Source organism: Oncorhynchus mykiss, chromosome 22 (genome assembly GCF_013265735.2).
Source record: "Oncorhynchus mykiss isolate Arlee chromosome 22, USDA_OmykA_1.1, whole genome shotgun sequence".
Classification (NCBI taxonomy): Eukaryota; Metazoa; Chordata; class Actinopteri; order Salmoniformes; family Salmonidae; genus Oncorhynchus; species Oncorhynchus mykiss.
The window spans coordinates 25342328-25366331 of NC_048586.1; the positions used below are offsets into that span (position 1 = coordinate 25342328).

The window sequence follows — 24004 nt, forward strand, 5'->3', positions numbered from 1 at the left end:
AAATAATTGGCCAATCACTGACCCCTTTTAACTGTCAGAGTATCAGGATAATATGATGAAGATTTCTCAGGTAAACAAACAAGTAGAGTCAAGGTAGATGTAATCAAGGTAGATGTAGAGCCAAGTGTCGTTTCAGCGTGTTGTCCCTGTTATTCCCGGATGTTTCTGGTGTACCATGTAGCCAAGTGTCGTTTCAGCGTGTTGTCCCTGTTATTCCCGGATGTTTCTGGTGTACCATGTAGCCAAGTGTCGTTTCAGCGTGTTGTCCCTGTTATTCCCGGATGTTTCTGGTGTACCATGTAGCCAAGTGTCGTTTCAGCGTGTTGTCCCTGTTATTCCCGGATGTTTCTGGTGTACCATGTAGCCAAGTGTCGTTTCAGCGTGTTGTCCCTGTTATTCCCGGATGTTTCTGGTGTACCATGTAGCCAAGTGCTTGACTCAGGATTTCATGGATGTGTTCCTTTTTGTTTTTCCTCGGTTCAATCCAAAGCCTGGAAGATCTGTATTGTAACGTGGTTGAAATGTAAAAGTAATTTCAGATTAAACCAACATGCAGCCTTTCATGTGATTGCAGTCTACACGAACGTAGAAGCATTGACTTTAAATGTCAATCACGCTATAGCGCAGATTGAATTTAGGCCATAGTGAGGGTTATTTGATTGACGTAGCTTCTTTATCACATCACATGACTGTAGGTCATTAATACCCTGTCTCTTGCATGTCTCTCTTTTTTTACCCTATTCCCACACTTTCTCTTTCTTGTCTATTATTTCAATTTTCTCCATCACCTTACACACCCCATCCTCTCAATTCTCTGTACTGCTTCCCTCGGAACACTTTTTCGCTTTCTTTCTCCACCCCCACCCTCTGTCTCCCCCTCCTCACTCCCACCCCTTCCCAAATCTCCCTCTTCCTCTCCTCCCCCCTTCTCTCCCTCCCTCCCTCCCTCCCTTGCTCTCTTCCTCCCTCCCCTCGTCCCCCTTTCACCAGTTGGTCTGGTGTGGTGCGTAGACAAAGTCCTGCAGTACCTGCGGCATCCCAGGAACAGGGTTGTCTACCCCTGATCTAGTCCATATCAATTTACCCTCATTGCAGAACTGTGTGTGAAAATAACAATTAGAATCAAAGTGTGATAGAAAATCTTATGTGATGAAGAATGTTACAAATGCAGGTACATGTATTCTGTGAAGGTTGGGTTGTGTTTTCTTGACAAGAACAGTACAAGTACATGTATTCTGTGAAGGTTGGGTTGTGTTTTCTTGACAAGAACAGTACAGGTACATGTATTCTGTGAAGGTTGAGTTGTGTTTTCTTGACAAGAACAGTTCAGGTACATATATTCTGTGAAGGTTGGGTTGTGTTTTCTTGACAAGAACAGTACATGTATTCTGTGAAGGTTTGGTTGTGTTTTCTTGACAAGAACAGTGCAGGTGCATGTATTCTGTGAAGGTTGGTTGTGTTTTCTTGACAAGAACAGTCATGGACATGTATTCTGTGAAGGTTGGGTTGTGTTTTCTTGACAAGAACAGTACATGTATTCTGTGAAGGTTGGGTTGTGTTTTCTTGACAAGAACAGTACATGGACATGTGTTTGGCTTTGTGAGTGTTGGGTCAATGTTGTTTTCTGTCATAAATGTTTATCTTCCTGTGTGGTGTAACACTAGCAGACACAGGGCTGCAGTCACACTCATGGCCAGCACTCGCCACCTTGGAACTCCGCCTTGTGACCAGCACGGCCTACCAATAACCTCTGGTCTACAGTTCCTCAGGCTGTCCTTCTATTAGGGTATAGTAACACAGAGATTTTACTCTGTCTGAAATGTACTGATTGTGACAATTTTCCGTTAGTAGATGATGGACAACCCAGATGAGTATCTGTCAAAAAACAGTTGAGACGAGTAGAACTTTTGACCGACAAAAATGCATTTGCGTTTGAATGTCTGTGTGGCCTTAGCCTTACGCTCTTTTGTTGAAAAGCTGTTATATGTAAAACAAATGTGACCAAAAATGAATTCTATATTTAAATTGTCATATCAACCTGAAGTGCTCTATTGTATCTAACCCTCAAATAAAGAGCAAGTTTGACTATCTCAGAAGTGTAGAATGTGTGGCTGGATCAAATGGATGGGAAGTCATGTACTGGGCTGTTGGTCATTATAGCCTGCTGTTCTACTGAACATACTTGTTTCTATACCAGACATCACAACAGGGCATTGCCACTGGACCAAACAACACACACACACACACACACACACACACACACACACACACACACACACACACACACACACACACACACACACACACACACACACACACACACACGGACAGAGGCAAAGACTAGTTCATTTCCAGGCTATCCTACTCTTTATTTAATGCAAATGACAGTACCAGGGAACTATTCCTCAGGGCACACATGGGGAAGTATTTACAGGGGTGAACATTTAGCATACCTTCACAGAATAAAAACAAACATTTCAAAATGAAATAAAAATGTCAGTCACAAACAGAGGCATTCAAGTAGTACTAGTAGTAGTAGTAGTAGTAGTAGTAGTAGTAGTATTGTTATACAGGGATTTTATCTTTTATTTTTTCTTTAAATCCAGATAGCATATTCTTCTGCCACGAGAGTGTGTGCGAAGCCATAGTCTGTATATTTTATAGTCCACTATCCTTGTTCTTTTTTTGGTAACTGTTTGAAAATGTTTTGATGTGATTTGACATGGTCCACTCTGGTTGAACTGGAGTTGGGGGAGTGGTCACAGACCTGGTGATGGGATAGATAGCAACACGTCAATGAAAGCAAATATTACAGCAAGCGGGACGGGACGGGTGTGAGGCATGACAAACCCCTTGGGTGATACTGAATATCTCTCAGACGGAGGGAGGGAGGGAAGGAGGTAAGGAAAAGAGAATGTACTGCATTTCCTCTGAGAATGGCTTGTCACAAAATCAATATCATCAATTGGCTTAATGGCTTTGATACCAGAAGCAACATTTTGACTGAATACATACTGTACTCTAATGTAAATGACACTGTTGACCTAAAAAGGCAATCCTCATATCCATACTTAAACCCTGGATACAGTGTGCGTGTGTGTAAAATATTTGTGCATCCTAGTGAAATCATAAAAAAACATTGAGCTCAAGCAAACTTTGCTTCAAATCAGGTCAATAATCTCGAACAATATATGTATGTTTTTACAGATTTGTCATAACCTTAACATAGGGAAAACAGAGGATGAATAAGACATGTTGACACCAAGGAGAATGTGTACATACCGAGAAAGAGAAAATGCTCAAGTTGATCTAACATTGGTACAACGCTAGACTGAAACTGAGCTCAGAGGGGGGCAGCAAGTCATTAAACGGCACCTACGAGGGATGGAAGGGGGTACGAGGTGAGGGGGCAAGGTCATGTTGTGGAAGGGGGTAGGAGGTGAGGGGGCAAGGCGAAGGTGTATGAAAGCAAAGGCACTCCAAACTATAGATACACTATACATGACTAGTTATTGTTACAATAATACACTTGTTATCTACTGTACTGTACAGGTAAAGGTTGAACTATACGGCTAGATATAGCATCATCATCATCTACAATCTCCAACATATTGCCCTGATTTTTTCTTATTTTCATTTCTTTTCTCCCCCATATCTTTGTTTTTGCTCATAAACAGTACATGGGTCTGCATATATACACATACCACGATCACAACATAAAATACAACATACATAAGTCAGGATTTGGTGAGGAGCATATGAACTGTACATATACACATTGTGTAGTTGTGTTGTCATATTGAACCTGTGTGAATATGTCTGGGTAAGTAAGACGCTCGACTCAGAGCCTGTACCAGTGAGGTGGTTGTGTGGTCCAGGTGGAGAGAGATGCAGAGAAGGAGACGAACGCTAGACTAACGTTAAATTAACGTTGGACCAACAGATTAATATTAGACAAACACTGAGTCAGTGGTCACAATAAGAGAGAGCCAGGAGTGACAGAGGCCGAGATAAGACTTCTCGCAATTTAGCCAGAAACCATGTCTGAAATTCCAAATCAAGTGCCTAGAGGGTAGACGCTAGCTGTTGATTTGGAGTTTGGCACATGAGTTGAAGGAAAAGTATACATGACTTTAAAATGTCTTCATGTAAAGACAGAGCAGGTGTGGGGGAGGCATCCCCTAGAAACTGACAGCACTACTACACAGTGACATGATCAATGGAGAGAGAAAGTTAAGGAATAGAACAACACGTAGTCCGGTCTACAGCCTTAACATACCAATGATGACACACAGGGAAATAGTAAAGGGACTGCTGAAAAAAAAAGTATTTTTCCAGCAATAGAGATCACACCACCTTGCCTCTTCATTCTTTAGGCAGCAGCAAATATTGCCCCTGCTCTGTGAGCCAACAACTTACCGTTATGGATTCTGAGCCATTGAAGTTTCATATATCTATATATATTTTTGTACATAATGCAACATAATATATAAACTGTGTGTATATATATATATATATAACACAAGCACACAGAACCAGACATGTCACGCATATCAATCTAAATGATCCCACCCAACCCGAGCCCAGAGAATATAAAACAAAAATAAAAACATAATAGAACTGTTCGCTAACCGTTTAAAAATAACCCAGAGCAAACCTCTGACATCCGTGTCCACATATATCAGGACCTTCATGCATGGGGTGTGTTTGTAAGAATGTTAAGTGTGTGTGTCTTATGCCTAATTAGCAGAAGTATGGAGGTCAATGCAGCGGTAAAAGGTCACTCCTAACCTTACTCAGGCCATGCACTACAGGAGGAGGAGCCAGGGTAGACATCCCAAGCAGGGGGTCAGAGGTAAGTGATGAGAACATGAAGGGGTGGGTTATGGAGAGGACATGAGGAAGGGACTGATCCCTCATGTGAATGTGTGTGTGTGTGTGTGTGGGGGGGGGGGGGTCTACTTTGATACGTAGGATTGTCCTCTTGGAAACATTAGCAGGCTAGTATTGTGTATATAGGGTACGTTTATATATGAATACTCTTATATTTCATCAGCCTCCCCTGTCCCCCACCACTCCTTCCTTCTAACAGACAATAAAGATGTCCACAGTGGAGTAGGTTGCAGAAATCAAACACCTAGATGGGTGACTTGGAGTTGTTGTTGTAGTTGTCATCTGCTTTAAACCCTGCCATGTCATCATCCCTCCACTGGCATCACCCCTGGCTGGGGCGGGGGGTTCAGGAGGTGGAGTTGGAGGCAGAGGCCGAGGCAGTAATGGTGTTAGGGCTGCGATCTGTGCTGTTACCATCTAGGGATGAGGACAGGAGAGACAAAGATTGTTCACTAATTTACACATCCATTCATATGTTTATCAATAATAAAACAGGTGTTTTAATAAGAAATGTTCCTGAGAGAGAAAAATAAAGGGAAGTGACCTGTGGTGGCGGTGGCGTTGGCGTTGGATGGGGTGGAGGCGGCGGCCTGAGTGCGGGCGTGGGCGGGGATTAGGATGTTGGCCAGCGAGGGATTACTGGACAGCTCTGTGAGAGAGACAGGATACACCAGATCACAGCAGATTACACCCACCACAGGTTAATACATCAAAACACACCTCAAGCACAGGTGACACACACACACACACACACACACACACACACACACACACAGACAGATGACAGCAGGTAGCATTAGTACAGAGACCTCATCATTATACATAAAGGAGAAGTAACTGTCTTTCAGTCAACTCAAACACTAAAACAAGTCTCTCTGTACTACCAATGAAACTGGGAGGAAAGAAAGGTAAAAAAAACAGAGAGTGCAGTACCATGCGTGGTGAAGTTGAAGAGGGAGGGTTTTTCTCGCCCGTTGGGCAGCTTGACGTTGGGATCCCTCAGCTCGTCGAAGAAGGAGTGTGCACACGCCTCCAGGGGGGTGAAGCGCGAGGTGGGCGTGTACTCCAGCAGCCGAGAACACAGGGCGATGGCCTCCGGTGGCGTACGGGGCCGGAACACCTAGCAACCAATCACACGCAAGGACAAGAGTCAAGGAGCCAATCACAAAGACTGGAATCAGTTAACCACTCAATTGAAAGATAGTATCATGCACACAAAGATGTATGTTGTCATGATAGCAGATGTGAGAGAGGTGTAAAGACTATGGATTTCGGTTATCAATTTATCTGTTTCTGCTTATTGATATGAAATGGAGAATGTCATTATTACTTCCTATCTTACAGATATTATCTTAACTGACTGAGGTCATCACAAAGGTGAGGGCGGTATACATAAATATAGTATAAACTTAACTACTGGGGTTAGTACGCTTGGATAAATTATATTGAAATAGTTTGTCCATAAATTGTCCTTTATATTTTACCAGTTCAAGTGTAAAGGGCCCAGCCCTACAGCGGCAGGGTAGGAGACTCTAGATCAGCACAGAGACAGCTTCTACCCCGAAGCCATAAGACTCCTGAACGTCTAATCAAATCGCTACCCAGACTAATTCCGTTGCCCCCCTCTTCTACGCTGCTGCTACTCTCTGTTAGTATCTATGCATAGTCACTTTAATAACTCTGCCTACATGTACATATTACCTCAATTACCTCGACATCAGTGCCCCCCGCACATTGACTCTGTACCCCATGTATATAGCCCAGCTACTGTTATTTTACTGCTGCTCTTAAATTATTTGTTATTTTTATCTCTGACTTTTTTTTAGGTATTTTCTTAAAACTGCATTGTTGGTTAAGGGCTTGTAAGTAAGCATTTCACTGTAAGGTCTACACCTGTTGTATTCGGCACATGTGACTAATACAATTTGATTTGATACTGGGTGGCTAGGGGGGTTGCAGTACTACAGAACAACCACAAGGTGGAGTCTGGAACACCACAATGAGGACCTGCTCTACAACACTGCCTGCTTATTGGCTAAGGGGTTATCCAATGCTGGAGCAGTGGGCAGGGCTGGGCCCTGTTCAAATACTGTATAATGTCCTCCCTTCGTTGAATTTATCACTGACCTGACCAGGGCCCGTTTTCCCAATAGTGATGGAACTTAGGCTCACAAGACCATATCACCTCCACCCTACCTGACACCCTAGACCCACTCCAATTTGCTTACCGCCCAAATAGGTCCACAGACGATGCAATCTCAACCACACTGCACACTGCCCTAACCCATCTGGACAAGAGGAATACCTATGTGAGAATGCTGTTCATCGACTACAGCTCGGCATTCAACACCATAGTACCCTCCAAGCTCGTCATCAAGCTCGAGACCCTGGGTCTCGACCCCGCCCTGTGCAACTGGGTACTGGACTTCCTGACGGGCCGCCCCCAGGTGGTGAGGGTAGGCAACAACATCTCCTCCCCGCTGATCCTCAACACTGGGGCCCCACAAGGTTGCGTTCTGAGCCCTCTCCTGTACTCCCTGTTCACCCACGACTGCGTGGCCACGCACGCCTCCAACTCAATCATCAAGTTTGCGGACGACACAACAGTGGTAGGCTTGATTACCAACAACGATGAGACGGCCTACAGGGAGGAGGTGAGGGCCCTCGGAGTGTGGTGTCAGGAAAACAACCTCACACTCAACGTCAACAAAACTAAGGAGATGATTGTGGACTTCAGGAAACAGCAGAGGGAACACCCCCCTATCCACATCGATGGAACAGTAGTGGAGAGGGTAGCAAGTTTTAAGTTCCTCGGCATACACATCACAGACAAACTGAATTGGTCCACTCACACAGACAGCATCGTGAAGAAGGCGCAGCAGCGCCTCTTCAACCTCAGGAGGCTGAAGAAATTCGGCTTGTCACCAAAAGCACTCACAAACTTCTACAGATGCACAATCGAGAGCATCCTGGCGGGCTGTATCACCGCCTGGTATGGCAACTGCACCGCCCTCAACCGTAAGGCTCTCCAGAGGGTAGTGAGGTCTGCACAACGCATCACCGGGGGCAAACTACCTGCCCTCCAGGACACCTACACCACCCGATGTCACAGGAAGGCCATAAAGATCATCAAGGACATCAACCACCCGAGCCACTGCCTGTTCACCCCGCTATCATCCAGAAGGCGAGGTCAGTACAGGTGCATCAAAGCTGGGACCGAGAGACTGAAAAACAGCTTCTATCTCAAGGCCATCAGACTGTTAAACAGCCACCACTAACACTGAGTGGCTGCTGCCAACACACTGACACTGACTCAACTCCAGCCACTTTAATAATGGGAATTGATGGGAAATGATGTAAATATATCACTAGCCACTTTAAACAATGCTACCTTATATAAATGTTACTTACCCTACATTATTCATCTCATATGCATACGTATATACTGTACTCTATATCATCGACGGTATCCTTATGTAATACATGTATCACTAGCCACTTTATACTATACTATGCCACTTTGTTTACATACTCATCTCATTTGTACATACTGTACCCGATACCATCTACTGTATCTTGCCTATGCTGCTCTGTACCATCACTCATTCATATATCCTTATGTACATATTCTTTATCCCCTTACACTGTGTACAAGACAGTAGTTTTGGAATTGTTAGTTAGATTACTTGTTATTACTGCATTGTCGGAACTAGAAGCACAAGCATTTCGCTACACTCGCATTAACATCTGCTAACCATGTGTATGTGACAAATAAAATTTGATTTGATTTGATTTGATTTGATTTGATTTGATTTGAAGTGTTTTAACGATGCATCTTTCCTACAACAGATGAACACGTGTTTCCCAAAACACCACGCATAGAGAACGATCGCTAAGTACGTTGTTGGAGCATGTGTTGATACTGTAGGATCGAAAGAAATGGGGCGCTGCGCTCGGATCAGGTTTTACATTTAAATCATTCTTTAACATTATTCAATATTTCATAATACTGACAACGAATCAGCTCATAGAGATATATTAAAACCTACGGCTGCAAATCGAAGACAGCTTATTCTAATGCTTACCCAATTAAAAATTGCACACCTTAGGTTATACATCATGAAATATATTAAGATAAATTACAGACAGTAACCTACAAATAGCAATGAATTGAGCATGAAATGTACATTATTTCAATATGATTGAAATAGGCCTATAGCCTACTGTTTATATTTGAATGCAGTCATTCATTTGAAGCATCTTTTTATACGTTGCTTAGTTTGTATCAATTGCAAAGACATTGGTAACTTTGTATTCGTAATCAACTTTGTTCTGCAGTTATCGGTGGCCACAGAGAGACGATAAACCATGTGATTCTATGTTTAGCAGAGATCTTCTGTGTGTAAAGTGATGCGGGAGGGCAAAAAGCATCTAACAACACACTTAGCTGTTCTACGAGTGGTCTGAGGCATGCGTTAGATTACGAGCGTTTTCAAGTGCAACGTTAATAACAGTGGTTTTGGTAAACAGCTCTGAGATTTAACGATGCTCCTACGAAGGTTCTAAAGATGAACTTAGCCTTAAGATGCTTTTGGGAAACCGGGCCCCGATGACTTCTTCATGTGCCCTTGCAGATTAGAAAGAACCTGGTGGTTGTAAGCAATTAGGTAGAAACCCCAGCTAGCCTACTGGATAGGTGGAGTTGTTACCAAATTGCTTACACCTATCCAATCCTTACAGATCTAGGTTGGGCCCATCATGAAGTTCCTAGGTGAATTGATTTTCATAATTGGGGGATACAGATTTAATGGGATGGCAGAGATGAATGCCTGGCAGGCTGACGAGGCGAGCACAGAGAAATGATGCTAGGGGAGGGGGTGGATTGTAGAGTAGTAAAATAGTTCCTGTACCTGTTGACTCACCTTAGTCCATGCGTGTGCCTTAATCTGGGGGAACTTGAACTCAGTGTAGTTGGGGTTCATCTCTCGGATCTGCTCCCGTGTAGGGGTCCCCAGAACCTACAGCACAGAGACAGCAGAGGAGAAGAGGGTGAGGTGGAGACAGGGGGAGGAAGAGACAAGGGAGGGAGAGAAGATGACAGAGAGCGTGAGCTGTGAAGAGAGGGTAAATTGCGAACAACAGGGAGAGAGCGAGAGAGACAACTTTCATTCGATGAAAGAAAGAGAATTTGGTGGCAAACACCAGAACTGACAGGCAGGTTTCAGTACCTTGATGATCTCCACCAGCTGATCCACTCCACTGTCGCCGGGGAAGATTGGTTGCCCTAGCAACAGCTCTGCTAGCACACAACCAGCTGACCACACATCTGTAGAAGGGGCGGAGCATAAACAGGAAGATGTTGTGATTTGCATACTTGCTCTAGAGGCTCTAGAGGTGTAATTATATTAATTTAAATGGGGGTTTAGCAGTTAGCCTACCTATGCTAGAGGTGTAGTCAGTGGCACCAAAGATGAGCTCGGGGGCTCTGTAATAGCGAGAGCAGATGTAGGACACGTTGGGCTCTCCGCGTACCAGCTGCTTAGCGCTGGAGACACAACATCAGCACAACATACTGTCAGTCACACACTCTTCATCATCATACTCATCAATATCATCACCATGTTATGACCATCACTGTCATAATCATCATCATCAAAGCCAATCAAAGCTAATGAGAACTGCAGATTCTTTCACATAGTTTAAACTGACCTGCCGAAGTCACAGAGTTTGAGCACGGCCGTCTCGGGGTCCAGCAGCAGGTTCTGGGGTTTGATGTCCCGATGGCAGATCCCAAACGAGTGGATGTAGGCCAGACTCCTGAACAACTGGTACATATATAACTACAACACACACACACACACACACACACACACACACACACACACACACACATTATAAATGGAGAGCAGAGGACAAGGACACATTTGATGGAAACAGTGTGCACTCGCGCACACACACACACACACACACAGGTACCTTGACATAGACCATTGGTAGGGTCTGTTTGGCTCGGCTGTAGTGTCTGGCCACTCTGTAGACCGTCTCAGGAACATAGTCCAGTACCAGGTTCAGATACACCTCATCCTTCTGTAACACAGAAACAGAGAGGGGGTTTAAGCAACACACACGCACAATGTAACTATTGTTTGACTATCAGTGACTCGCTCTCTCGTTCACTGCTGCAGACAGTGATGTAATTTCCTGCCGAGGGCACCAGGGGGATGGGCGCTGCACCCCACCCCTATAGCAAGCCTACCACTCAATCCCTCTTCCTCTGATCTGATTGGTGGAGATCAACAGTCTGCCGTGAGGTCCCATGCCAGCTGTTCCTCATCTCTGAGCTCAGACTTCATCCCATACTGCCCCTGAAGGTGACCAAAGAAGGACGGAGCGAAGCGGCAGGTCTATGAGTACCATGTAACCCAACTCAACTTTCCACATCTTCCACTCCTCTACTACTCTCTCCCACTTCCTCTCTCTCTCACCTACTAGACTCCTCTCCCTGTTCCATCTGTTAGCAGAGCCAGTCAGCAAACTAACCAGAGGAGACTGGTTAGAGGAGACTAGTTAGATAACCAGAGGAGACTGGTTAGATTGTAGCGTGAGAAGCTAGCTGGCTGTTCATGTGAGCTAGTGTTATCATGGAGTCTGAAGAGACTGCCAATCTGACACAATTATGTCTACTAGAATGGATCTGTCTGGACTGACCCTTTTCTCTTTCTCACACATACCGTAGACACACATACAGTCGCACGCACGCACGCACACACACATACCCACACCCCCCCAAAACATGGCATCCAGTCTGACAGGCTAAGGTGATGGTGCTCACACCTCAACATAATTTACAGAGAGAAAATGATTTACAGAGAGAAAGAGAGAGCGTGAAAGACATAGCACAGAGAGAGCCCAGAGAGAGAGGGAGCACTAGCACTCATTTCAGAATAATTCACACTACAAGTCTGTACATATTCAACTAGGAAGACTAGAGCACTGTTAAAAAGCATGAGCCTGGCATCCTGTCAAAGACATATAAAGATATTAGCATTGCCATCTGGTTTGGGCTTAGTGGGACTATAATTTTCAACAGGACAATGAACCAACACACCTCCAGGCTGTGTAAGGGCTATTTGACCACGAGTGATGGAGTGCTGCATCAGATGACCTGGCCTCCACAATCCCCTGATCTCAACCAAATTGAGATGGTTTGGGATGAATCGGGTTTGCAGAGCGAGGGAAAAGCAGCCAACAAGTGCTCAGCATATGTGGGAACTCCTGGTTTAGAGAATACTGGTTGAGAGAATGCCAAGGTTGTGCAAAGCTGTCATCAAGGCAAAGGTGGCTACTATGATGAATCTCAAATATTGTAATGATGGGGCAGTGAGTAGGAAGCAGGTGCAGGGGAAACGTTTTAATAAAACAACAAAACCAAGACATAAGACATAAGGCAGTACCCCGATACACAAGAACAATACCAACTGCTGAGTGAACCTGGGAGAGTGACATATAAAGGGGAGGAAATGATTAACGGAGTCCCGGTGTGAATCATAATGACTAACAGGTGCGCGTAATGATGAGTGCCAGGTGTGCATAATCGTACGCCGGAGGGGAGGAGCAGACGTGACAAATATAAAGTATATTTTGATGTGTGTAACACTTTTTTGGTTACTACATGATTCAATGTGTTATTTCATCGTTTTGATGTCTTCACTATTATCTACAAGTAAAATAGTAAAAATAAATAAAAGCCCTTGAATGAGTAGGTGTTCTAAAACTTTTGACCGGTAGTGTAGATGAACAAATAAGTTGTGGGTGTGTCAAGGCTTGGCCCCTCACTGGCCAATCAGAACGTGCGCCATGGCTAAATATATGGTTACTTTAAGTTGTGTATTTACAGTGTTTTATGTACTGCCTTGGAATCAACTCCAATGTTAGTCCATTATAGTTTGTTAAACAGCTTACAGACACAAAATAACTAAATGTAGACCTATCCCATCTTTGCTAAATATGTTAACATGAACCTGTTTGCAGTCCACATTGTTCTAAGTCATTTCATGGCTTCAATGTGGAAATATATACATAGCATTAACACTGATGTAGGGGCTAGACCTACTGTAAATTGCATTATGGCTGAGCATGGACATCCCAAATGTTGTCAATAAGCAAGATTCAATTCATTATTGATAAGGCCTAAAAAAAGAGAGTGAATAATTCTAATGAAATTCTAATCAGGCTGTATGTGTAAATACACTTCCAGGCACCATTATTTCTCCCTGCGGGTACATCATTAAAACAACACAGACTATGGAGAGTTTTACACACATCCAAACTTTTCACAGTAGCTGGACAAAGAACCAATATAAAGAGAAAGGGAGAATGTCTACTCACCCTTATACTGCTCCCAAATATAATGTTTTATAGGCATATTGGAACCATCTACAGATCGCATCCACACTGGCTTTGCATGCGCGCCACGGCCGTTCTCACCATATAACCAGTGAATTATTCTACTAAGTTTGGTTTAATTAAAATTAAATGAAAAACAAGCACTGTTTTATTTCCAACAACAATAAATACATGTAAAATGTAATGATATAAAATCGCCAGGAATAAAAAAAAAACATGAGGCATTGCTGTTGAATCAACCTTCGTTATAGTAGGCCTAGTGTAAGAGTAGCCTACAAGGGGCTTGGGTTTTAAAAATATGAAACGGAAAACAAACATTTATTACAGGAAAATCACTTCTAAAAGAGAGGTTCACCAAGGTTCTCATCTCTCATCTCATGATGGGCATGGAGAGATGTAACCTACATAATGGAGGAGTTCTGTATGTACAAAGCATGGCTAAAATAATGCAGGCCTGCCTACAATACATAAAAAGGAGAACGTCAGCTCACTGTTTTGCTCCTCTCAAACTTGATCTTTTAATACAACTTTGGTGATTAACAATTATTTCCAAGCGGTCTCACAAGCCAAACACGCTAGTGGTTAGAGCGTTGGGCCAGTAACCGAAAGGTTTCTGGATCAAATCCCCAAGCAGACAAGGCTATGCTTGGTTTTTAATCAAATAAAGCAAAATGGGGAAAAAAACATTAAATGTTTCATGAAGTATACAGGCACCGAAACCACATCTTGTTCCATGCGCATATGGGCAGTGTGCATCACAGATTTCCGCTGTCAAAATTCATGCCATTACCAACTGCGTTACTGCTAAAATCTGCTTTGGTTGGTTTAAATACCCTTGCCAGCGCTGCCTGAATTAGCACTTTGGCTTATGTTTTTAAGGACACACTTCAAATATATCCACCCCTCCCATCTGAGCACAAGCTTGCTGATATTAAACAGTGAAATTGAGGAACCTGGCGTTATGGCTGGAAAATGCCAGTGCGGCAGTTTTTACATGACGAAATTGCAAACTAACGTGCGTTTGACACTAGCGCCACCTTAACGCAGCCAAAAATAGAGCCCTTGAACTGTGTTTGAGGTGTGTTGTGTACGTTAGTTAAGAGTGAACCAGAGAAGTGTTCAATCAGTCCAGATTCCAGACCTTGCATAACCCCACATAATCCTAACACTACTGCTAACTGTGCTACTGCTAACAGCAAATGCTACGGCTGCTTTAACACTACTGCTACATATAGTGCTACTGCTGCTATTAATACTACTGCTCCTAACACCAGTTCAGCTACTAATACTATTGCTACAGCTAGCACTACTGCTGCTACTAACACTACTGCTGCTACTAATTACTATTGCTAAAGCTAGCGCTACTGCTACTACTAAAACTACTGCTAACAGCTAACTCTACTGTTCCTACTACTGCTTCTACTAACACTACCGCTGGGGAGGCAGGTAGCCTAGTGGGTAGAGTGTTGGGCCAGTAACCGAAAGGTTGCTGGATTGAATCCCTGAGCTAAAAATATGTTGTTTTGCAACCTGAACAAGGCAGTTAATCCACTATTCCCCAGTAGGCCGTCATTGTAAATAAGAATTTGTTTTTAAACTGACTTTCCTAGATAAATGTTAAATAAAACAATACTGCTGCAACTAATACTACTGCTAACAGCTAAAGTTACTGCTACTACTAATACTTTTGCTACAGCTAACGCTACTGCTGTTACCAACACTATTGCCACTGCTAACACTATATCTACTGCTTGCGCTACGCTACTGCTACTGCTAACTGATAAAGGAATGTATATGTTTAAAGTAATGATTAAAGAATTCCACCCTGAAATCATATAATTATATGAAATTAGTTAGAGCCATAATTGAATAATGTGTGTGACTAGACCATTGTGTTACTATTTTGCAATATGAGCTGGGTAGAGTTGAGACATTCAAGGCCAACTGAACTGTCGACTTGTGACAACAGGAAAGAGGGCCCTTCCAAGACCCCTCTAATCTAGGGAGGAGAGGAATGGCTAGAAACTGCCAGGCTGGTAGAAAAGTGATAAACTGTGTGTGTGTGTGTGTGTGTGTGTGTGTAGGTGGGAGTTATAAAATTACTGTTTGCATTTTTGACTTCAGAGTACTCTCTGAATAAAGAACTAACCTTTTGCAGAATTCTGAGACTTTGTCAAATTCTTCTATTAACCAGGGCCTTACAACCTCTGGGGAATTGGTCAAAGCTATAAAATAGTTCAGTTAGAACATTGGGATAACAATTCTCATGACAACTTGGTCCTTTGAGCCAGATCTCAATACCTGCCTCTGTCGTCCCAAGGAACTGCTGAAAACAGTGCACGGGCAGATCAGAGATCCGTAAGATAAAGACCTGACCTCTGAAATTGAGGGTCCATTTCAGGCCGGTGGCGAACTGGTACACGACAAAGGCGGTGACAAGATCCAACCTACATTGAATTCTCAGCTGCAAGATAAGGTCAGTAATCTTTATTCATTAGTTTGGTGTTGAATTCTAAACTTATTAAAAATTAACTTAGAATGGACTGAATTAAATTCCTATAAAGCATAAATGTGAGGGAGGATTTTAACTGTAAACCTAACAGTAAGTAAGATTTGTATCGGGTATCCCGTCTATAAAATCTAATGTAGAGAAAGCTGTAATTCCCAACCGAATCACCCTATGCCAGATATCCACAATTAGAACAGAGAGGAATAAGGGGGTAGGAGGAAATGAGAGGAGATGGAGAAGAGAGACGAGAAGAGTGAGGCTCACAAGAGGGCCCCTAGCAGCTGGTGTTTCCTAAAATTAGCAGGTGGCCTTTAGTCAGGCAACCCCCCTGCTCCGTGCATTCTCCCCTCTCCCCCAGCATCTCTCCCTAATCCTCACGCATGGGCACCCCAACTCCAGTCCAGACTAGGTTTCCTATGTGGGAGGATCCATTACCCCATTGTCATGGACCTGATTCTGTGAGTGCTGCATACGTGCACCCTGACAGATTGGACACACAAGTGTGGTCTACATTTGTCAGTGCTCTCCCTATCACCATGCGAATTACAGTTTATACGAACTCAACCATTCATGGGTTATGAATACTCAGAGAAGGAATACTCAGACGGAACAGGACATTCAGACAAACAGCCATACGGATAAACAGACAGTGATACAGACAGACACAGAGGGACACACAGACACAGAGGGACACAGACAGACAGAGAGGGACACAGACAGACAGAGGGACACAGACAGACAGAGGGACACAGACAGACAGAGGGACACAGACAGACAGAGGGACACAGACAGACAGAGGGACACAGACAGACAGACGGACACAGACAGACAGACGGACACACACAGAGGGACACAGACAGACAGAGGGACACAGACAGACAGAGGGACACAGACAGACAGACGGACACAGACAGACAGACGGACACAGACAGACAGACGGACACAGACAGAGGGACACAGACAGACAGAGGGACACAGACAGGCAGAGGGACACAGACAGGCAGAGGGACACAGACAGGCAGAGGGACACAGACAGGCAGACGGACACAGACAGACAGACGGACACAGACAGACAGATGGACACAGACAGAGGGACACAGACAGACAGAGGGACACAGACAGACAGACGGACACAGACAGACAGACGGACACAGACAGAGGGACACAGACAGACAGAGGGACACAGACAGACAGAGGGACACAGACAGACAGAGGGACACAGACAGACAGACGGACACAGACAGACAGAGGAACACAGACAGGCAGAGGGACACAGACAGGCAGAGGGACACAGACAGGCAGAGGGACACAGACAGGCAGAGGGACACAGACAGGCAGAGGAACACAGACAGGCAGAGGAACACAGACAGACAGAGGGACACAGACAGGCAGAGGGACACAGACAGACAGAGGAACACAGACAGGCAGAGGGACACAGACAGGCAGAGGGACACAGACAGGCAGAGGGACACAGACAGGCAGAGGAACACAGACAGGCAGAGGGACACAGACAGGCAGAGGAACACAGACAGGCAGAGGGACAGAGACAGGCAGAGGGACACAGACAGGCAGAGGGACACAGACAGGCAGAGGAACACAGACAGGCAGAGGGACACAGACAGGCAGAGGGACACAGACAGGCAGAGGGACACAGACAGGCAGAGGGACACAGACAGGCAGAGGGACACAGACAGGCAGAGGGACACAGACAGGCAGAGGGACACAGACAGGCAGAGGGACACAGACAGGCAGAGGGACACAGACAGACAGAGGAACACAGACAGGCAGAGGGACACAGACAGGCAGAGGGACACAGACAGACAGAGGAACACAGACAGACAGAGGGACACAGACAGACAGAGGGACACAGACAGGCAGAGGGACACAGACAGACAGAGGAACACAGACAGGCAGAGGGACACAGACAGGCAGAGGGACACAGACAGGCAGAGGGACACAGACAGGCAGAGGGACACAGACAGGCAGAGGGACACAGACAGGCAGAGGGACCTTGTCTCCGCTGGAGTAGAAGAAGTAGCGCAGGCGAACGATGTTGCAGTGGTCCAGCTTCCTCATGATCTGCAGCTCGCGGTTCTGACGGGGAGAGAGACAGACAGATGTCAGTCAATACTACTTACTGTTTCAACAGGATACAGCATGAGAAGTACAACACCGAGGTCTACAGCAGATAGAGAGTCAGGTTAGATTACAGAAACACAGCAGAGATTTGACTCCCATCAATATACGATAATTACTGGCCCTCAATCTGGAGAACTCCAGGTCAAACAGGCCAAAAGAAGGAGTAGCCACCCACAGAGGATGAGTAGCCACCCACAGAGGATGAGTAGCCACCCACAGAGGATGAGTAGCCACAGCTCACAGCTCTGATCCACAGTGGAATGCAGAGAGAGAGAAAGCGGAAAAGACGGAAGTGTTCAACAGAACTACAGAAATGTCCCTGGGATACGCAGACATTTGAGGGTGACTGGGAGTGGAGGTTGGGAATGACTTGGATGTAATCCTGTAACTAAGGAAGAACAGGTCCACTGAGCGGGCAGTACACTGACAGACACAAAACCATCTTATATTCTGACAAACACAAACTACCTGCATAGAGTGCATAGGGAGCACAGGGAACATGGGGTGCATATGATACATATGGTACATAATGTGCATATGGTACATAGAGTACTGTATGGATAGACACGTATGAGCAATGTTAGCCTACTACTTTAATCTCATCTACCATTGAGACACCCCCTCAACTAGCCAGTGACATCATCACCATCCTCCAATGTGGTTTCCTGTTTCTCACAGACAGAGACAGGCCAGCAGACAAGCATGCATTGCAAACAGGCAACGCCCTCTTTCCCAGCGCCAGGGAGAGGAAAGAACGGTAGTGCCATATGGAGCAGAGCAGAGCAGAAGATGGCACTGCAGTCATTACTGCTGACCTGTCATATACTGCACTGGGACAGAGACATGGTGAGCATAGAGACAGAGACTGGTAAACCACAGTGACATCATGACACACAACCAACATGGAAGTTGTTATACAGACAGTGACACTAACAGGATGGTAAAGCAGAGTACACACACATCAGAACATCCTACAAACACACGCACTAGGGATGGGCATGAGTAATCAAGTACTTGAACGGACGTCAAAACTCTATCTTTATCCAGAGATAAAAACATTTTCAAATAATGTAAAACTATTTGGTGGAATGTGCTTTGTGCCTGCCCGAACGGGCAACTGAAATGTCTTGAAGACAACATTCATTTGTTTTGACTCGAATGTTCCATTTGTACATGTACATTGGCAGGGCACAACAAAAAAGAAACCAAGCCAAGCATCACACAGTTCTTCGACCTAAATTCCCTTTCATGTCTCACTTATTTGTGTTCCGACCACTCCCTCTATACACGCATGCTGCTGAGTGTGCACGCAAGCTCCCATAGGCCTACAGAAATAAATGCCTATTCAGAAAACCTATCTATCTAACTGATGTGATACACAAGCTACAAATAAAAACAGTTTTATCACACATTCTAAATGGACTGGTTGATTGGAGTAGGAAAAAATGTGTTCCAACAATGAGCTGCAGTTTTGGAATAATTGCATCCTGTCTATTTTCTGCTTAAAGGGATACTTAGAGATTTTGGCAATGAGGCCCTTTATCTACTTCCCCAGAATCAGATGAACTCGTGGATAACATTTTTATGTCTTTGCGTGCATTTTTAAGGAAGTTGCTAACTAGCGCTAACACAATTGCTAACTAGCACTGGCGCAATGACTGGAAGTCTATGGGTATCTGCAAGCTAGTTAGCAATGGCTCGCGAAACTACCTCTAACTTCCTTCATACTGGATGCAGACATAAAAATGGTATCCACGAGTTCACCTGACTCTGGGGAAGTAGATAAAGGGCCCCACTGCCAAAATCTCAAAGTATCCCTTTAAGCTACTTTGCCAACTGCTAGCGCCAGGGGTCTCCAACAGGTCGATCGTGATCTACCAGTAGCTCGCAGCCCACCTATGAGTGGCTCACCAAACTTTTCACATGTTCCACCGCAAGCTGTCATAAACACATCTCACAGTATCAGACACCGCAAGCTCCCGGCTATGATCTAATGTAAGCAACATTGACATTATCCCACCCCTGGTTAGCCACTATTGGCTTAAGCCAAACCTAACAATATCTGTCAATTCATTTCTAGTAACATTGCCCCTGTGTGTGGTGCGCACGTTTCTCTATCGCTCCATGTGTAGCCAGTTGATGTGATAACCGTCTTGTGGGTTGACAGAAATACTTTCCCCAAAACCTTCTCAATCAAATGTTAACTGCAAAGTAGGCTTACCTGGCAGAAGTATATCTTGAGTAAGTATATTTTATTTGCTAACTTTGCCATGAAATGAGCAGCAACAGTACAGAACCATTGCTAGATCAGCACATTAGATGGCATATTCCTCACTCGCTAAATGCGCATTTAAAAGGGCCAGTAGCACAATTAAAGGGGAATTACTCATACAGTTCTCCCAGACCAAATAACCTCCATGAACCATTGTAACCAATATATAATCTAAACCCAGACATCATTTAGGAAAAGTTTGGTGACCCCTGGCCTAGGCTATAACCCCCCCTAAACATACAGTAGACAGGTGCCACACTGAAAAAAAGGCTACAACATTAGTTTGGTAAAGACAAAGAGAGTATTTTCATCAGAATCATTAAGCCTACTCACCAGACAGATGCCGTCGCAATAATTCATCAACATACACTTTTCAATGTGGAATTGTTCATCTATGTTTAAAACTCCAAAGAACAGGCAGAATAAACAAAATTGCACGATTGCGTGTCAAAAAGAAAACACATTTTGGTTTGTAACCCTGAAGAAATTGTCTTTCAACTCACCTAACAGAGCCCCGTTTTAAATGATCACTTTTTGAGAAAAACTGTTCCAGAAGCTAGATGCGCATCACTTCGCAGTGATAACTTTTTTCATTTTGAAAAATATTTTGTTCCATTTTATTCTGTTATAATAGGTAATGTTTTTTTTATATATAAAAAGATAAAATAGGTGTGTCTTGACTGTGATAAGGGCTCGGAAAATTAGAGTGTCTTGTCTGCTAAATTAACATAACAAGGCTATGCCATTGCACAACCTAAGGCTTCTACAAACAAGCATCACTGCTGAGGTTACTGCCTTTTTGAAGATTGTATTCCAAGGTGTTTTCTTATCTTAAATGGCACTTGTTTTTTTTATTGACAGAATACACTGAGTGAACAAAAAATTAAGCTCTTTCCATGACAGACTGACCAGGTGAACACAGTTGAAAGCTATGAGCCCTTATTGATGTCACTTGTTAAATCCACTTCAGTCAGTGTAGATCAATGGTTCCCAAACGTTTTATAGTTCTGCACCACCACAAACATTCAACCTCCAGCTGCGTACCCCCTCTAGCACCAGGGTCAGCGTACTCTCAAATGGTTTTTGCCATCATTGTAAGCCTGCCACACACACACTATTCGATACACTCATTCTTAAGTTTTTGTCACAACTCAGCTCGTGGGAAATGACAAAAAACTCTTATAGGACCAGGGTACAAATAATAATAATCAATCATTTTGCTCTTTATTTAGCCATCTTACATATAAAAACCTTATTTGTTCATCGAAAATTGTGAATAACTCACCACAGGTTAATGAGAAGGGTGTGCTTGAAAGGATGTACATAAGACTCTCCAATAAAACCCAACATTGCAGAGTTAAATAATTTTTCACACACAGTCTGTGCCTGTATTTAGCTTTCATGCTAGTGAGGGCAGAGAATCAACTCTCACATAGGTACGTGGTTGCAAAGGGCACCAGTGTCTTAACAGCGCGATTTGCCAAGGCAGGATACTCTGAGCGTAGCCCTATCCAGAAATCTGGCAGTGGCTTCTGATTAAATTCAAATTTCACAGAACTGCTTGTTGCAATTTCGATGAGGCTCTCTTGTTCAGATGGTAAGTGGACTGGAAACAGGGCATGAAAGGGATAACGAATCCAGTTGTTTGTTTTGTTCGTTTTGGGAAAGTACCTGCGTAATTGCACACCCAATTCACTCAGGTGCTTCGCTATATCACATTTGACATTGTCCATATTCTTGAGTTCATTTGCACACAAAAAAAATCATACAATGATGGAAAGACCTGTGTTTTGGTTGTCCCTGTTAATTCAGACAGAGAAGGGCTCCAACTTCTTAATCATAGCCTCAATTTTGTCCCGCACATTGAATATAGTTGCGGAGAGTCCCTGTAATCCAAGATTCAGATCATTCAGGCAAGAAAAAAACATCACCCAGATAGGCCAGTCGTGTGACAAACTCGTCATCATGCAAGCGGTCAGACAAGTGAAAATTATGGTCCACTCCTACATTGTCTTGGCTGTGTGCTTTGGGTCGTTGTCCTGTTGGAAGGTGAACCTTTGCCCCAGTCTGAGGTCCTGAGCGCTCTGGAGCAGGTTTTCATCAAGAATCCCTTTGTACTTTGTTCCGTTTATCTTTCCCTTGATCCTTACTAATCTCCCAGTCCCTGCTGCTGAAAAACATCCCCAAAGCATGATGCTGCCATCACCATGCTTCACCGTAGGGATGGTATTGGCCAGGTGATGAGCGGTGCCTGGTTTCCTCCAGACGTGACACTTGGCATTCAGGCCAAAGAGTTCAATCTTGGTTTCATCAGACCAAAGAATCTTGTTTCTCATGGTTTGATAGTCCTTTAGGAGCCTTTTTGCAAACTTCAAGCGGGCTGTCATGTGCATTTTATTGAGGAGTGGCCACTCTACCATAAAAGCATGATTGGTAGTGCTGCAGAGATGGTTGTTCTTCTGGAAGGTTTGTCCATCTCCACAAAGGAATTCCGGAGCTCTGTCAGAGTGGGATCTTGGTCACCTCCCCAGATCTGGGCCTCAACACAATCCTGTCTCGGAGCTCTAAGGACAATTCCTTCGACCTCATGGCTTGGGTTTTGCTCTGACATGCACTGTCTGTCAACTGTGGGAACGTATATTGACAAGTGTGCGCCTTTCCAAATCATGTCCAATCAATTGAATTTACCACAGGACTCATATCAAGTTGTAGAAACATCAAGGATGATCAATGGAAACAGGATGCACCTGGGCTCAATTTCGAGGGTCTGAATACTTATGTAATTAAGGTATTCCTGTTTTTAATTTTTAATAAGTTAGCAAACAAAAAAAACTGTTTTTGCTTTTTCATTATGGGGTATTATGTGTAGATTGATAAAATAAAAATGTTCTTAATCCATTTTCGAATAAGGCTGTAACATAACAAAATGTGGTCTGAATACTTTCTGTGTGTGTGTGTGTGTGTGTGTGTGTAGCAGTCATGTGAGGAGACTTAGCGCTCAACAGTCATCGAGTTCACTCTTCCTAACAGCCCCTACATAGGGCGAGAGAGAAAAAGATGAGGGTTGGCTGTTATAAAGGGAAAACAGAACACCTAAAGAGTAAGAAACAATGTGTTAGAAGCTAAGTCTGCTATTGCCTTACGAGCCTGTCTGGCAGAGACTGCTAGCTAGGCTGCTAATCTTAGCCTGTCTGGCAGAGACTGCTAGCTAGGCTGCTAATCTTAGCCTGTGTTGTACTCTGAAAAAGACAATACCTCAAACCAACATATCACTTCTGTCCAACTGTTCAGTACTCTACTCTACTGCTCCAAAGCCAAAGCTAATGACCTGACAAATGACACTCCAAAGCTAGTGACATTAATGAAAATCCCAAGCTAGTAGCTAATATAAATAGAGAAAAGAAGACTCTCTCTCTCTCTAGGACTGTCTGTCTGTGTCTTTGTCCTCAGTCGCTCAGCTAGCAGCAGGACACTGGCTAGTGCCACCATTCTAATGGTGACATCACCAACAGGCCTGGCTGTCAACACAACAAGGAGCTGGGACATGTTCCCTCCTCTAAGGGACAACAACAACACATCAGTCAATCCTATTCACAGACCTACATGGGGATAGTGATGGTATCCTGAGGCCCAGGAGAAATTTGGTTACTATGGCGACAATCCTGAACTTGACACACACACACACACACACACAATGCTACACAGAGCAGCCATCGTTGCATTCACTGATACAACTGAGCAGATATGAACAGCTTTGGATTTAGGGGTTTGTTTCTGTAGTAGTC

General features: G+C 44.1%; 1 protein-coding gene across 4 annotated transcripts in view; it reads right to left on the reverse strand.

Moving 5' to 3' along the window:
• Positions 1-2348: 2348 nt before the first annotated feature.
• Positions 2349-24004, reverse strand: part of gsk3ba (glycogen synthase kinase 3 beta, genome duplicate a) — a 42803-nt gene continuing 21147 nt past the window's right edge. Inside the window, exons 3-11 of one of the 4 annotated variants that reach the window (XM_036958976.1) lie at positions 17807-17902; positions 10870-10980; positions 10603-10733; positions 10332-10438; positions 10122-10219; positions 9804-9911; positions 5827-6013; positions 5438-5542; positions 2349-5310 (exon numbers count right to left, since the gene is read on the reverse strand). In XM_036958976.1, coding sequence (XP_036814871.1) covers positions 5240-5310; positions 5438-5542; positions 5827-6013; positions 9804-9911; positions 10122-10219; positions 10332-10438; positions 10603-10733; positions 10870-10980; positions 17807-17902 — 1014 coding nt within the window. In that variant the 3' untranslated portion in view covers positions 2349-5239. The remainder of the gene's footprint in view (positions 5311-5437; positions 5543-5826; positions 6014-9803; positions 9912-10121; positions 10220-10331; positions 10439-10602; positions 10734-10869; positions 10981-17806; positions 17903-24004) is intronic. The other 3 variants (XM_036958977.1, XM_021579311.2, XM_021579312.2) reach the window with 3 other exon arrangements.